Below are 18,185 nucleotides of genomic sequence, written 5' to 3'. Positions count from 1 at the left end.
GTTCTGAGAGCTCAGGGATGTCCTCCTTCCAGGCCATGTGACGGATAGTTGGACAAAGACCAAACCCACTCTTGCTTGTAATTCATAAACCCCTGTGTGTTTCACATTGGATATCGGCTCTTTGGTGGTCTTGCTCTGGGATCTCGAGATTCGGGCACAACACCTACATCTCATCTCTCTCAAGTTAGGCCTGTCTTGCAGAGACTCTCTAAGACTGGATGACACAAATAAGTACAGATTCAATCAGCTCAGCCATTCTCAGTCTGGCTCTCCTGTAGTCTGGCTCCAACACTACTTAACTGTCAATACAGGAAAAAAATCAATCAGTTGTTTTGGTTCCTTGATTTGGATTCATCTGGTAGACTCTATGCAAATGGCTACTTTGTAGCATGGGTGAGTCTTTATCAGGAAAGTTCAGGGTCAAGGTATTAGGTACCCCTTCCTCAAATCTGTCATTTGAAGGGATTGTATGTGATCACTTCAACACCCATTGTTTCCAAAAATGGTGTTCTAAACTGTGAGTCCTAGGCTCCAATGAGCATGCTCCTCCAGTGCAAGTGGGACTTGATACAGAGGAACTGAGAACGCTTGGGGCACTACGCTTAGTCTAGGCTCATAAAGTTTCTCATTAATGGAGAGGCACAGGTGGAGCTTTTCTTTGTTCCCATTGGTGGAGGCTTCATGAGGCGACCTGATTTAGACAAGAGTATTCTGTGGTGATATTGTGCTCCCCAAAATATTGTGCACACTAATAAACTTATCTGGGGTCAGAGAAGAGAACAGCCACATATTAAACATAGAGGATAGACAGTGATAGCATACACCTTTAATCCTAGCATTCCAGAGGCAGAAATCCCTCTGGATCTGTGTAAGTTCAAGGCCACATTGGAAACAGCCTAGTATGGTGACTCACACCTTTCATCCCAGAAAGTGAGTCTTTAATCCCAGGGAGTGATGGCAGAAAGCAGAAAGATATATAAGGCATAAGGACCAGAAACTAGACGCATTTGGCTGCTTAAGTTTTCAGGCTTTGAGCAGCTCAGTTCAGCTGAGATTCATTCTGGATGAGGACTCAGAGGCTTCCAGTCTGAGGAAACAGGATCAGCTGAGGAACTGGAGAGGTGAGGTGAGGTGGCTGTGTCTTGTTCTGCTTCTCTGATCTTCCAGCAATCACCCCAATACCCAGCTCCAGGTTTGTATTTATTTATTTATTTATTTATTTATTTATTTATTTATTTATTTATTTATTTTTTGGTTTTTCGAGACAGGGTTTCTCTGTGTAGCTTTGTGCCTTTCCTGGAACTCACTTGGTAGCCCAGGCTGGCCTCGAACTCACAGAGATCCGCCTGGCTCTGCCTCTCGAGTGCTGGGATTAAAGGCGTGCGCCACCACCGCCAGGCAGGTTTGTTTTTATTAATAAGAACCATTTAAGATCTTGCCCCTGACTTCCCTTCTGAAGCACGGGTGAATCCCCTAACTTGCCCCCGACCCCATCCCTGGGCACCAGCCACTCCGGGGAAGACCTGCCCAACCCCAACTTGGCCCCAGGTTCTGGTCACCGGGCAGGTTCCCTTCTAGCCCCACCGGGAAGGATCCCCTTCTCCAAGACCCCTGGCAGACCCTGCAGTCTCCACGTCCTGCCCCCACGCCATCTGCCTGAGCCCCAAGCCTCTTCCTGAGACTTAGAGGCCGGCCCCCAGCTCCCATCTTGTCCCGGACTTCCCTTCTGAAGCACAGGTGAGTGCCCTAGCTTGCCCCCGACCCCATCCCTGGGCACCAGCCACTCCGGGGAAGACCTGCCCAAATTGACCCCAGGTTTTGGTCACCAGGCAGGTTCCCTTCTAGCCCCACCAGGAAGGATCCCCTTCTCCAAGACCCCTGGCAGACCCTGTAGTCTCCACGCCCTGCCCCCACCCCCATCCGCCTGAGCCCCAAGCCTCTTCCTGAGACTTAGAGGCCGGCCCCCAGCTCCCATCTTGCCCCGGACTTCCCTTCTGAAGCACAGGCGAGTCCCCTAACTTGCCCCCAACCCCATCCCTGGGCACCAGCCACTCGGGAAGACCTGTCCAACTTGGCCCCAGGTTCTGGTCATCGGGCAAGTTCCCTTCTAGCCCCACCGGGAAGGATCCCCTTCTCCAAGACCCCTGGCAGACCCTGCAGTCTCCAAGCCCTGCCCCCACGCCCATCCGCCCGAGCCCCAAGCCTCTTCTTGAGACTTAGAGGCTGGCCCCCAGCTCCCATCTTGCCCCGGATTTCCCGTCTGGAGGAGAGAGAGAGAGAGAGAGAGAGAGAGAGAGAGAGAGAGAGGAGAGCACCCATCCTCCCCCGAACTTCCCTTCTGAACAAGAGCTCCCATCCTGCCCCAGACTTCCAATTTGGATAAGAGAGCTCCCATCTGGACAACAGAGAGAGACTTCCTGAATCTGTCAGCTCTGTCTGAACCAAGTGTGCGGATAAGGCCAAGAATGAACCAGAAGGAGATGGGCAGACGTCAAGGCAGAAACACATACAACAAAATGAATAGCAATACACCATCACCAGGCCCTAGCCCTCCTCCAACACCTAGACCTGAACATCAGAAGTTGGAAGAAGCAGAAGAAAATAGCCTTATGAATGTCATCATGAAGAAGCTAGAGGCTCGGGTAGAGGAAAAGACAAAAAAATGTGAAGAACGCTGTAAACAACTAGAGGAAAGGGCAAACAAATTAGAAGAAATCAAAAAAGTCCTGGAAGAGAACAATAAAATAATGAAAGAAAATCAAGAAAAATCAATGAAACAAATGAAGGAAACAGTCCAAGACCTGAAAAGGGAAATAGAAAAAATGAAGAAGACACAAACAGAGGGAATGCTGGAAATAGAAAATCTGAGAAAACGATTGGGAACTTCAGATGCAAGTATAATCAACAGAATGCAAGAGATAGAAGAGAGAATCTCTAGCGTTGAAGATACAATAGAAGAAATAGATTCATCAGTCAAAGAAAACACTAAAGTCAACAAAGTCATGAACCAAAATGTCCAAGAAATTTGGGACACCATGAAAAGACCAAACCTACAAATAATAGGGGTAGAAGAAGGAGAAGAATACCAACTCAAGGGCACAGAAAATATATTCAACAAGATCATAGAAGAAAACTTACCCAACTTAAAGAAGGAAATGCCTATGAAGATACAGGAAGCCTATAGAACACCAAACAGACTAGACCCCAAAAAAAAGTCCCCTCGCCACATAATAATTAAACAATTAAACGTACAGAATAAAGAAAGAATATTAAGAGCAGCAAAGGAAAAAGGCCAAGTGACATATAAAGGCAAACCTATCAGAATAACACCCGATTTCTCAATGGAGACTTTGAAAGCCAGAAGGTCCTAGACAGATGTAATGCAGACACTAAGAGACCATGGATGTCAGCCTAGACTAATATACCCAGCAAAACTTTCATTCATCATAGATGGAGTGAACAAGACATTCCATGACAAAGCCAGATTTAAACAATATTTATCCACAAACCCAGCCTTACAGAAAGCACTAGAAGGAAAATTCCAACCTAAGGAAGTCAGATACACCCTCAAAAACACAGGCAATAGATAAAGCCACAGCAGTAAACCCCAACGAAGAAAAGTACACATCACCACCAAAAAATAACAGGAATGAACAATCACTGGACATTAATATCCCTCAATATCAATGGACTTAATTCACCTATAAAAAGACATAGGCTTACAGAATGGATACGAAAGCAGGACCCATCTTTCTGCTGCATACAAGAAACACATCTCAAATTCAAAGATAGACACTACCTAAAAATAAAAGGCTGGGAAAAGACTTTCCAATCAAACGGTCTTAAGAAACAAGCGGGTGTAGCCATCCTGATATCCAGCAAAATAGACTTCAAACTAAAATCAATCAAAGAGATCAAGAAGGGCATTACATACTCATCACAGGAAAGATCCACCAAGATGAAATCTCAATTCTGAACATTTATGCCCCAAACATAAGGGCACCCACATATGTAAAAGAAACATTAATAAAGCTTAAATCACATATAAAACCCCACACATTAATAGTGGGAGACCTTAACACCCCACTTTCACCACTGGACAGATCCCCCAAATTGAAACTTAACAGAGAAATAAAGGACTTAACTGATGTCATGACTCAAATGGACTTAATTGACATCTACAGAACATTCTATCCTAACAAAAAAGAATATACCTTCTTCTCAGCACCCCATGGAACCTTCTCTAAAATCGACCACATACTTGGTCACAAAACAAATCTAAACAGATACAAAACAATTGGAATAACCTCCTGTGTTCTATCAGACCACCATGGTCTAAAGTTGGATTTCAACAACAACAAAAACTACAGAAAACCTACAATCTCATGGAAACTGAACAATACCCAACTGAATTACCAATGGGTTAAGGAAGAAATAAAGAAATTAAAGACTTCCTAGAGATCAACGAAAATGAAGACACCACATATCCAAACCTATGGGACACTATGAAAGCAGTACTAAGAGGGAAATTCATAGCACTAAACGCCCACATAAATAAGCTGGAGAAATCTCACACTAGTGACTTAACAGCACACCTGAAAGTTCTAGAACAGGAAGAAGCAAAGTCTCCCAGGAAAAATAGATGCCAGGAAATTATCAAAGTGAGAGCTGAAATCAATAAAATAGAAACAAAGAGAACAATGCAAAAAAATTAATGAAACAAAGAGTTGGTTCTTTGAGAAAATCAACAAGATAGATAAGCCCTTATCCAAACTAACCAAAAGACAGAGAGAGAGCATCCAAATCAGCAAAATCAGAAATGAAAAGGGGGACATAACAACAGACATTGAGGAATTCCAGAGAATCATCAGGTCATACTTCAAAAATGTCTATTCCACAAAACTGGAAAACCTAAAAGAAATGGATAATTTTCTGGATAGGTACCACATACCTAAATTAAATCAAGACCAGATAAACTATTTAAATAGTCCAATAACTCCTAACGAAATAAAAACAGTCATTAAAAGTCTCCCAACCAAAAAAAGCCCAGGACCAGATGGTTTCAGTGCAGAATTCTACCAGATCTTCAAAGAAGAGTTAATACAAATACTCTCTAAATTGTTCCATACAATAGAAACAGAAGGAACATTACCAAACTCCTTCTATGAGGCTACAATTACCCTGATTCCCAAACCAAACAAGGATACAACAAAGAAAGAACTACAGACCGATCTCCCTCATGAACATTGATACAAAAATACTCAATAAAATACTGGCAAACAGACTCCAAGAACACATCAAAACAATTATCCACCATGATCAAGTAGGATTCATTCCAGGGATGCAAGGACGGTTCAACATACGAAAGTCTGTCAATGTGATACACCATATAAACAAACTCAAAGAAAAAAACCACATGATCATCTCACTAGATGCTGAAAAGGCCTTTAACAAAATCCAACACCCCTTCATGATAAAGGTCTTGGAGCGATCAGGAATACAGGGAACATACCTAAACATAATAAAGGCAATTTACAGCAAGCCAACAGCCAACATCAAATTAAATGGAGAGAAACTCAAAGCAATTCCACTGAAATCAGGAACGAGGCAAGGCTGTCCACTCTCCCCATACTTATTCAATATAGTACTTGAAGTTCTAGCCAGAGCAATAAGACAACATAAGGAGATTAAGGGGATACAAATTGGAAAGGAAGAAGTCAATCTTTCCCTATTTGCAGATGATATGATAGTATACTTGAACAACCCCAAAGATTCCACCAAGGAACTGATACAGCTTATAAACACCTTCAGCAACATAGCAGGATACAAGATCAACTCAAAAAAATCAGTAGCCCTCCTATATACAATGGACAAAAAAGCGGAGAAGGAAATCAGAGATACATCACCCTTTACTATAGCCACAAATGACATAAAATACCTTGGGGTAACACTAACCAAGCAAGTGAAGGACCTATATGACAAGAACTTTAAGTCCCTGAAAAAAGAAATTGAAGAAGATGTCAGAAAATGGAAAGATCTCCCATGCTCATGGATAGGCAGAACTAACATAGTAAAAATGGCAATCTTACCAAAAGCAATCTACAGATTCAATGCAATCCCCATCAAAATACCAACACAATTCTTCACAGACCTGGAAAGAATAATACTCAACTTCATATGGAAAAACAAAAAACCCAGGATAGCCAAAAGAATCCTGTACAATAAAACAACCTCTGGAGGCATCACGATCCCTGACTTCAAGCTGTACTATAGAGCTACAGTAATAAAAACAGCTTGGTACTGGCATAAAAACCGACATGTGGACCAATGGAATCGAATTGAAGACCCTGACATTAATCCGCACACCTATGAACAAATAATTTTTGACAAAGAAGCCAAAAGTGCACAATGGAAAAAAGAAAGCATCTTCAACAAATGGTGCTGGCAAAACTGGATATCAACATGTAGAAGGCTGCAAATAGATCCATATCTATCACCGTGCACAAAACTTAAGTCCAAGTGGATCAAGGACCTCAACATAAATCCAGCTACTCTGAACCTGCTAGAAGAGAAAGTAGGAAGTAGTCTTGAACGCATTGGCATAGGAGACCACTTTCTAAGTAGAACACCAGTAGCACAGACACTGAGAGAAACAATCAATCAATGGGACCTCTTGAAACTGAGAAGCTTTTGTAGGGCAAAGGATACGGTCAACAAAGCAAAGCGACAGCCTACAGAATGGGAAAAGATCTTCACCAATCCCACATCTGACAGAGGACTGATATCCAGAATATATAAGGAACTCAAGAAATTAGACAGCAAAATGCCCAACAGTCCAATTAAGAAATGGGCTATAGAACTAAACAGAGAATTCTCAACAGAGGAAACTCAAATGGCTGAAAGACATTTAAGGAATTGCTCAACATCCCTAATCATCAGGGAAATGCAAATCAAAACAACTCTGAGGTACCACCTTACGCCTGTCAGAATGGCTAAGATCAAAAACACTGAAGACACCTTATGCTGGAGAGGATGTGGAGCTAGGGGAACTCTCCTCCACTGCTGGTGGGAATGCAAGCTTGTACAACCACTTTGGAAATCAATATGGTGCTTTCTTAGAAAATTGGGAATCCATCTCCCCCAAGATCCAGCTATACCACTCTTGGGCATATACCCAAGGAATGCTCAACCACACCACAAGAGCACTTGTTCAGCTATGTTCATATCAGCATTGTTTGTAATAGCCAGAACATGGAAACAACCTAAATGCCCTTCAACTGAAGAATGGATAAACAAAATGTGGTACATATACACAATGGAATACTACTCAGCAGAGAAAAACAATGACATCATGAGGTTTGCAGACAAATGGATGGATCTAGAAAAAATCATCCTGAGGGAGGTATCCCAGACTCAGAAAGACAAACATGGTAAGTACTCACTCATAGCAGGATACTAGATGTGGAACAAGGATGACTGGACTGCTACTCACATCACCAGGCAGGCTACCTGGAAAACAGGACCCCAAGAAAGACACAGAGATCGCCCAATGACAGAGAAATGGAATGAGATCTACATGAACAGCCTGGACATGAGTGGGGGTAGTGAAGGGCGAGGGTCGAGGGAAAGAGAGCTTGGGTGAGTGGGAGATCCCAGCTGGATCAACAACAGAGAGGGAGAACAAGGAATAGGAGACCATGGTAAATGAAGACCACATGAGAATAGGAAGAAACAAAGTGCTAGAGAGGCCCACAGAAATCCACAAAGATACCCCCACAACAGACTGCTGGCAATGGTCGAGAGACAGTCCGAACTGACCTACTCTGGTGATGGGATGGCCAAACACCCTAATTGTCGTGCTAGAAACCTCATCCAACTACTGAGGGATCTGGATGCAGAGATCCATGACTAGGCCCCAGGTGGATCTCTGGGAGTCCAATTAGCGAGAATGAGGAGGGTTTATATGAGAGAGAATTGTTGAGACCAAGGTCGGATAAAACACAGAAACAATTAGCCAAACAAATGGAAACACATGAAATATGAACCAATGGCTGAGGGGGCACCAACTGGATCAGGCCCTCTGAGTGGGTGAGACAGTTGATTGGCCTGATCTGTTTGGGAGGCATCCAGGCAGTGGCACCGGGTCCTGTGCTCATTGCATGAGTCGGCTGTTTGAAACCTGGGGCCTATGCAGGGTCCCTTGGCTCGGCCTGGGAGGAGGGGACTGGACCTACCTGGACTGAGTCTACCAGGTTGATCTCAGTCTGTGGGAAAGGCTTTGCCCTGGAGGAGATGGAAATAAGGGAGCGGGTTGGGGGGAAGGTGAGGGGGGGAGGGGGGAGAACAAGGGAATCTGTGGCTGATATGTAGAACTGAATTGTATTGCAAAATAAAAATTAAAAAAAAAAAGAAATTTCAGAAAAGAATTTCACTAAGGAGGGGTAAGTGTATAGATTTCAAAGACACCATAAGATACTTTTCTGTTGGCAATACAAGATAGGATAGAAAGTGAATTAGGTACATTTTGAACTTGGCAAAATAAGATAGATAAAGAAGCAATTTCTCTGAATTTGTCAAATGCAAATGGACTAGACATTGTTGATGTATATTTTGCTTGTATATATTGTATATATTTATTGTTCTTATTGTATATAGTTTTTCTCAAATTACATATAAATTGTTTTAATTTTTAATTTTTATTAGACAAAAAAGGGGAAATGTGGTGATATTTTATTTATACTTTAATAAAGTTTGCCTGAAGATCACAGGAAAGCCAGCCACTATAGTAAACACAAAAGTCAGACAGCAGACATCCTTAATCCTATCACTTAGCAGGCAGGGTCTCTGTGTGTTCAAGGTAGGGAACAGAGCCAAGCATGGTGACACATGCCATTATTCCCAGTACCAACCATAGAGGCCTGGAGGTCTCTACAGACAGACAGAGTGACTGAGCTGTGTAGGAATTGGAAGTGAGGGAGCTGGGCTAAGAGAGCCAATGAGAGGGCAGAAAAGCAAGGCAATAAAGGCATGGGCAGACAGGAAGTAACTTGCATTTGGAAGCTGCAGAGTTGGTGAGGTAAGGTTGGCTGGTGGCTTTCCCTATTTTCCTGATCTAAGGCTTTCACCCCTATATTCGGCTCTGTGATTTTATATAATAAGACCATTTTAGAAATTCGTCTACAGAGACACATAAGGAGAGACATAGAAAGAGAGAGAGTGAGACTGAGAAAGAATGAGAATGAGAGACAGAGACTGAGCAACACTGAGAGACACAGAGAGGGAGACACTATAAAGACAACCAGAGGTGGTTACCACACATTCCCACACCAGAATAGACAAAGGGAATGAGACTCTCTCTGAATGTGTGTGTGTGTGTGTGAGTGTGTGTGTGTGTGTGTGTGTGTGTGTGTGTGTGTGTGTGTGTAATTATCAGAATTTCATACAGGCTGTAGTCCTGCTAATCCAACAATGGATGGCTATGAACAGAAGTTCCATAAATCCCAAAGATGCTCAGTCCATGAGGCTGGATGTCTCAGCTGGTCTTCAGTAGATGCTGGAATCCAAAAGGAGTAGGCTCTAATGCCAGTGAAGGGAAACAAGCAGGAAAACATGCTAGGAAGGCAAGAGCAAGAAGGCAAAGCACAAAGACTTTATCTGCAGTGTCTCTTTATAGGTTTTCAGCAGAAAGTATGGCCCAATTAAAAGCGTGTCTTCCTGCATCAACACCCAGAATAAAGGAGTGAGGCTTCTTGCCTCAAGATCCAGATTAGAAGTGGTTCTTCCTACTTCAAATTAATAAAAAAGAGAAACCCTAATAATTATGCATTTCATTTTCAGATTTTAGTTCATCTCAAATATAGTCAAGTTGATAACCAAGAACAGCCTTTATGAGTCTACCTCTTGTCAACTTCACGCTCAATCATATGTCCTTATGCTGTGATTAATTTCTAAATGAAAACAATAACTCGCTTATAACTAAACTTCATTTATTTATCACACATACAATTGCAAATGCAATATATAGTTAACCAGGTTACAATTTTACCAAACATGCTATAACTGTCCCCATACAACCACAAAGTCATTATTAAAATAGAATAGGGAACAAGATTCCTTGAGAGATATTCTTTCAGTATCTCAAACTGAAATATAATAATCATTGGTATTCTCTTGATTGATGTTACATCATATGATAAAGAAATAAGAAGAAAACACAAATATCTGTATGAGCACATTCTTAACAAAATACAACACAATAACTCATGTCAACTCTAATTCTCCTTTCTGAAATTGTTCACATGCCTTAGCTAGTATTTGTAATTACCTTCTTCTATGACTGATGGACCCGCTTGACTCCATCTTAATATCAGAAATCATCTTTTTATGGAGTCAAAAGAATTTTGCTTCTAATTACTGTAAAACTTAAGATCTGGAACTGAACATGTTCCATGCCCTATACCCAGACGGCTACCCTCAGAAGCTAAGATGTTGTTCTGCCAAGTACCTACATCATCAAAGTTTCTCTGGAACTCACGAGCCCTGGAAAGACTTTCCCCCATTTTGGGAGGATATAAAAACCCCATTTCTCCTTTTATCCTGGGTCTTCTCTCAAACATGGCTTTAGGGAGGAACCTATTATGGCAGAAATTGAAAATTACAGAATTTGACTAAATTTTGAATACATGGCCTTTACTCTCATTCAGTGAGAATGAAACGACCCATCCTTGTCTCTTTTCATGGAGGTGTGACCTATATCTTCATTCTGGTGGGTCTGTGTCTTTTGTTATCTGCCTTATTAAAATGTTGCAGTCTCCCATTGTCTTTAATTATAAAACAAGGTGGAATCTAGAGTAGTCCTAAAGGATTTCCTGCCCAGCAGCCATAACCTTTCTTACTTCCGTTGTGGAGCAACAATCCAATTTCACCTTGGTAATCTTGATCAATCACCTCTCCTATTACTGTTATTTCTTTTTTAGGTTGTTGGCTTAAGGACATGAGAAGCCCAAAGAGTTCTGGGAGAAGTCTGAGCTTCCAGTTCAATGGAATGTTTGTTGTGGCACCAGTTAGGAGCAGAGCTCCACACTATCACCCTGGAACCAAGATGTCTAGGCCAGCAGAACTTAAAATCATGGGAACAGACAGGAAATGTTTCCCAGAGGGTCATTATGGTCTTGCCCATGGAGAAACCATATTATATATGGGATGCTGGTTCAAAGTATATACTGCCTCCTGGAGAATCCTGCCCCAGCCTTCCAAACTGATACCACCTCATTGGCTCTATAACTGTGTCTTCAAATGACATTCTATCTTTGTAACATGCCAGCTGCTTCAGGAAATGGTGAACACGGTAAGACCCATGGATTTCAAGGTTGTAGGCCACTGTTGCACCTCTCTGGCTGTGAATGGTCTTATTAAATAAAAAATCACAGGGCCAAATGTAGGGGGTAAAAACCTTAGAGAGATGAGGGAAATCGACCAGCCAAACTTACCTCACCAAATCTGCAGCTTCCAATTATGAGCTACTTCCTGTCTACCCATGCCTACATGCCTTGCTGTTCTGCCATCTGGTTTGCTCTGTCTGTCCAGCTACATCACCTCCTTTTCCTTCCAAGTTCTGTCACTTCCTGTCTATCTGTATAGACTTCCAGACCTCCATGGTTAACTAGTGTTGGAATTAACGTGTGTGCCCCCACACCTGGCTCTGTTTCCAATGTGGCCTGGAACTCACAGAGATCCTGCCTGCCAAGTGATGGGATTAAAGGCATGTGCTAACATTGCATGACTTCTGTGTTGTGACTGGCTTTTTCCGGTGATCTCCAGGCAAGCTTTATTATTAAAGCACAAATAAATCACCACATTTCAGCACAAATAAAATATCACCACATGCTGTAACCACATCAGTCTTGATGAGTAGATGTCCATGTTGTTAATCCCATGCTGATTCTCCATCTCAGCTACCACGGCTACTTTGATCATGGCCCATAGGACAAGGATCAAGGATCTAGGCCCAAGGAAGGCTTGGGAAAGAGGCTGACAGGCCAGAGAATGAATCATCCTATGTACTTGATTACTGAAGTCCTCTTTATGGTTAAGTCACCTTTTGATGGGCCTTTACATGGGACACATGGCTTTTCACGTTCTTTGCTCTGCAGATCAGTACAAATTTTTTCCTCAAATGTCTTTCTCTCCAGTTTTTCATTGTTTTTGGCTCTTTAGTTTTTATTTTTTTTCTTTTCTCTTACAATACATACTGACCTCCCCTTCCTCCTCTACTGTTATTATCAATCCACATGAGTCTATTAAATGGGTAACAATTTATTAAGATATAAATTGAGGAAATACACTCACGGTTACAGAATGGAGTTGACAGAGAAAGTCGTCCTGTGATCTAAACAAGAGCAAATCTACATTACAAGCAGGACCAGGGAGCACAGGAATGTGATCTTTCTCTAACTCCTTATAAGAGGTCAAATACAAGGGCAGGAAGCACTGCCTCCTTGGGGCCATATAATCCAAGGTCATGGGTGGAACAAATACCACTACATTTCTCCATTTACTCTAAATAAAAAGGTTCTAATCTTAATGCAAACTATATACAACAAGAATGATCATCAAGTGTATGTTCAGCAAAAACAAAGGGTAATGATGTCCAAAACATGGGTAAATGGTACATTATTGAGATTACTCTAATAGCTGTCCTGTCTTGAAGATTCTAACTCTAGTACTAATATGTTCTAGCTAAAATACAAGAAGATTGCAACTGTAACTATCTAGTCTACAACTCCATCAAAGACCAGAGAAGGATATAATAATAGTGGAGAAAATGAAAAATGCAAGCAAGCCATTTCTGAAATTCTTGTGAATTTTATTTAAGATGAATCACAATAAGCAAAATACACTTGTGGTGGTTATTCTTGGTTCCCAATGTAACGAGACTTAGAATTAACGAAAACCCTAACAGGGAGGGCACAACAGTGAGAAGTGTTATGCTTCAGTTGAAGTCGGTAGATCCACTTCAAGTACAGACTTTGAGTGTAGAAAGACACAAACATTTAATCTGGATCTCAGGGCCTGAAGACACACACCTTTAATCCAGATCTTGAGCCTAGAAGACACACCCTAAATTGGGCCCCACCCTCTGCTGGAAGCATATAAAAAGACATGGAAGCAGGAAGCTCTTGCTATTTGCCTGCTTGCCCTCACCTTGCAGCAAGTCCATCCCTTCCCTGGTGTTAGAGACCATTTGGAACACTAGCACATACTGAAGACCAGTGGACACTTCCAACCTCCTGGACTGAGTAAGTACTGGAATCTTGGACTTTCCCTTCACAGCTAGCCAATGTGAGATTAGCAGGATTGCAGCCCTAAGTCATTCTAATAAATCCCCTTCCTTCATACACAGAGAGATTCCTTGTATATGTTCTGTTCCTCTAGAGAACCATAGTACAACATTTTTTGATATGAGTGTATAGAATTTTCAAATTTTTAAACAGCTGTGTATAATTGTCAAAACCAATGACCTATTGACCTAAGATTTAATCTAGACCAAAAAAGGAGTGATGTAAGAGTCCCAAGTAAGCCTAGACTGTCTTCTCTGAAACTAGTACTGAAATATGTATAGAAAATTTCAGAGATCCAAGTTCCCAGGCCCATCAAAAAGGGAATAGACAAAAAACAAAAACTTAACATCTAATTCATGTCTATTATTGCATCTCACAAGGTGAAGAGAAAACAATTGCTAGTTCTTCATTTTGAATCCAGTTGAACCTTCAAACTACCTGGAGAATAAATGGCAGGAGAGGGGACAGCCCAGAGATGGGACCACACACAAATCAGCCTTCAGAATTTCTCCTACATGTGGAACATCAACAACTTCCGGTTTTTTGTGGAGGAAAGGACAGAAAGCATTAGAAGCCCAACTTTCTCAACAGAAGCCAATGACAAATGGTGTTTGACAGTAAACCCGAACGGATTCGATGAAGTAAGTGCAGATTACCTGTCAGTTACCCTAGTTTTGCTCAGCTGTCTAAAGAGTCATGTTTGGGCAAAGTTCCAGTTCTGGATCATAAGCGCCGAAGGAGACAAAACACAAAGTATGAGGAGCCCAAGAGCCATTAAGTTCGTGCCAGGCCGTAGCTGTGGATTCAAAAAGTACATCCTTCGAGATTTCCTCTTTTCCAATGCGCCTCATCTTCTCCCAGATGACAAGCTCAGCCTGCTCTGCACTGTGAGTGTCGTCCAGGAATCCTTTAGAATCTCTCACCAGAACAGGAAGCCAGGGATTCAAGTTCCCAGGTGCACATTGGCAGATGAGCTAGGAGAGCTGTGGGAGAATTCTCGCTTTACAGACTGCTCCCTGGTGGTAGCTGGTCAGGAATTCCGGGCTCACAAGGCCATCTTAGCAGCTCGCTCTCCAGTTTTCAGAGCCATGTTTCAACATGACATGGAGGAGAGCAGAAAGAACCGTGTTGAGATCCCTGACCTGGAGCCACAAGTCTTCAAGGCAATGATGGGCTTCATTTACACCGGGAAGGCACCAGACCTGGACAGCATGGCAGATGCAGTGTTGGCAGCTGCTGACAAGTATGGCCTGGAGCGTTTGAAGGTCATGTGTGAGGATGCCCTCTGCAGGGACCTCTCTGTGGAGAATGCTGCCCACACTCTCTTCCTGGCTGACCTCCACAGCTCAGGGCAGCTGAAAACCCAGGCACTGGATTTCATTACAGCTCATGCTTCTGAGGTCTCTGAGACCTCAGGCTGGAAGAAAATGGTGGGCTCCTATCCCCATTTAGTGGCTGAAGCATACCGTTCCTTGGCTTCTGCTCATCTCCCTTTCTTGGAGCCCCCTTTCAAACGCTTGAAGCAATCCTAGGACCTGGTCAGCCTTGTCCTATACCTGTAACCCAGAAGCAGCAGCCAGTGTTGTTACCAATGACACCTGGGTAGACTATGCGATGTGTGGTGCATTTCCAGTGGAACTGGGGAAAAACAGCATGGTGGCTGAGGCTTAATACAGATGTAAAGCAATCAATGTCAGGTGGAGGGAGGGGGAGCCTTGGACTCTGGTCCAATCTACCCAGCCTCTAGCCTTTTGTTATACTGGTTTGGTTTTTGTCCATGGAGTTAGAATCTGGAATTCATTTTAGTTTCTGGCCCCAAGCACATTACAACAGGGTTTCTTTTGGGAAACCTATCTGGATTGGACTGAGCAGAAGATATGGTCAAGGACTCACAAATGAGAAAACAAAACATGAATGTTTGCCTACAAAAGAAGGGGTAGAGGAAGAAGACATTTTTTTCTCCAAACTCGGTGTTTGGGCCTGGAGAGATGACTCAGTTGGCTAAAGCAATTGTTGCCTTTGCAGAGGTCCCTTCTGTCCTCCTCTTGTCTCCATGGGCACATCCATCTCTGTAGACAATACCTACCCAAATAAAATATCAAATGAATCACAATGTTAAAGTCGGTTTGTGGGTTCCAGTGGTGTTTCTGTTTGAAGAATCCATTTTTTCTATCCAACTCTGCTCAGCTTTGGAAGTTTCTGCCATCTTCCTTCAAACACACACACACACACACACACACACACACACACACACACACACGTCAATGAGACAATACCTACAGAAATTCTGTTACACTGGTAGATTGGTGCCTCTGCCATCTTCATTCAAACACACACACACACACACACACACACACACACACACACACACATACACGTCAATGAGACAATACCTACAGAAATTCTGTTACACTGGTAGATTGGTGCCTCACCCAATTGCCATCAGTTTGGCTTTGTCTAGCAGCTGATGGGAGCAGACACTGAGATCCACAGCTAAACATTAGGCAGAGCTCAGGGAATCTCAAAGACCAGAGGAAGGCAGGATTGTAGGAGGGTTCAAAGACACTAGGTGAACAGAGCCCACAGATTCATCTAAACAGAACTCATTGGGGCTCCCAGAGACCTAAGAGGCAATCACAGAGCCTGCATGGGTCTGTACTATGTCCTCTGTATGCTGTGGTTGTTTAGATCAGTGGTTAGTGGGACTCCTAAGAAGGTGAGTATGAGGAGTCTCTGACATTTTCTGACCTCAGGAACATTTCTTCCTTCTGGGTGGTCTCCTCTAGTCTTGATATGAGAATTGACACCGGCTACTATTACATCTTGTTATGTTGTGTCCAGTTGATATCCCCAGGAGACCTGTGCTTTTCTCTACGGAAACAGGAGTACTGGAGTCTATGTGGAGTGGAAGGAGGGGAGACTATGGACAGATCACATTGTATGAGAGGAGAAAACATAAAAACAAAAAAGGAAAAAAAGAAAAATTGGAAAGACATTGGCAAAGATGTATTTGGAAAGATCTGCAAAGGAGAAAAGAATGTGAAGATACTTTTGTCCCCTGAAAATGCCCATGAAAGTGCATTCAGCAGAGGAGGAGGTCAATAATTAATTTGAAATGATGACCCATTCCATGGACTGTCAGACTCTTTCCCAAGTCAGTTTTAATATTGCCCCATAGGCCAATGATCACAGTAGCCATTGTAGCTGAGATGGGGGTTATGCATGAGATCAACAACATGGATATCCACTCATCAAGACTGACCTGGTTACACCTGCTGCTGAATGCCAGATCTGCCAAAAGCAAAGACCAACACAGAGACCCAGAGATGTCACATTCCCCAGGCTAACCATCCAACAAAGTCATCACAGGATGACTACATTGGACCTCTTTCTTAATGGAATGGACAATACTTCATCCTTACTGGAGCAGATTGTTATTCTAGATATAGATTTGCATTTCCCACCTGTAATGATTTTACCAAAACTACCACACAGGAACTAACAGAATGTCCTTTCAACCATCATGTTATTTCACACAGTATAGCTTCTGACCAAGATTAAATTCACAGACAGATAGGTGAACCTGTGGCACACCATCATGGAGTCCACTGGTTGGAGCAGGTTCACCAACACCCTGAAAGCAGCTCTCAGGATGTTTTGAAGACACAGTTCTGGAGCCAATGAAGTAACAGCAACCTGGAGGGCTGGAGTAGTATTCTCCAGGAGGAAGATTTCTCCAAAACCCAGATCCATGGGTCCAGGCACCAGGTTTTAGAAAACGGAATAGTACCACTCACTATCACCCCTATTGAACTGTTGTAAAAAAATTTGCTTTATGTTTCTATGACTTTAATTTTCTTGCTTGGAAATTATGATTCCAGTGTGATTTGTGGGCAGTGCTCCTGACTGGAGCTACAACAAACAGATCATTGAACTGGAAGCTCAGACTTCTCCCAAGCCACATTGAGCTTCTGATATCATTAATCCAATAGGCCAAGAAGAAAATAACAGTGTTAGGAGGGTTGAATGACCAAGATAAACATTAGAAAATTGCATGGCATCTCCACAATGGAGGTAAAAAGGCAAATGGCTTGTGCTGTGGGATGTTCTGTATGGCAAATGTGTTGCTAATTAGTCAATAAATAAAACACTGATTGGCCATTGGCTAGGCAGGAAGTGTAGGCGGGACAAGGAGGAGAATAAAGCTGGGAAGTGGAAGGCTGAGTCAGAGAGACACTGCCAGCCGCCATGATGAGAAACAGCTTGTGAAGATGCCGGTAAGCCACAAACCACGTGACAAGGTATAGATTTATAGAAATGGATTAATTTGAGCTGTAAGAACAGTTAGCAAGAAGCCTGCCACGGCCATACAGTTTGTAACCAATATAAGTCTCTGTGTTTACTTGGTCGGGTCTGAGAGGCTGTGGGACTGGCAGGTGAGAGAGATTTGTCCTGACTGTGGGCCAGGCAGGAAAACTCTAGCAACAGGCTAGCAGGCAGGAAATCCTTTAGGGCTCCTCATGGTGTCACATTTTCCAATGAATAAAGAGGATCGGAGACTGTAACAGACTGATGCAGCAGATGTCAAAAAATACAGACATACCAGGAGTAAAGAAATATATCAGAACACCAGTAAAGTGGCTAAGATTGATAGTGATATTCCCATGAAAAGAAAGTAACCCAGACCCTGCCTGCTAAGTGATAGGATTAAGGATTGAGGGTGTGCGCTCTCTGACTTTTGCGTTTACTATAGTGGCTGGCTTTCCTCTGATCTCCAGGCAAACTTTATTAAATCATGAATAAAATATCACCACATTTCCCCTTTTTTGTCTAATAAAAATTAAA

General features: G+C 42.6%; 1 protein-coding gene across 1 annotated transcript; it reads left to right on the top strand.

Moving 5' to 3' along the window:
• The first annotated feature begins 13,687 nt into the window (after positions 1-13,687).
• LOC131902733 (speckle-type POZ protein-like) lies at positions 13,688-15,244 on the top strand. Its single transcript, XM_059253725.1, has one exon. It carries the CDS (start codon positions 13,790-13,792, stop codon positions 14,870-14,872), a length of 1,083 nt encoding a protein of 360 aa, XP_059109708.1. The 5' UTR covers positions 13,688-13,789; the 3' UTR covers positions 14,873-15,244.
• The last annotated feature ends 2,941 nt before the right edge of the window (positions 15,245-18,185 follow it).

Source organism: Peromyscus eremicus, chromosome 1, assembly GCF_949786415.1.
Source record: "Peromyscus eremicus chromosome 1, PerEre_H2_v1, whole genome shotgun sequence".
Classification (NCBI taxonomy): domain Eukaryota; kingdom Metazoa; phylum Chordata; class Mammalia; order Rodentia; family Cricetidae; genus Peromyscus; species Peromyscus eremicus.
This window is presented reverse-complemented; position numbering and strand designations above follow the sequence as displayed.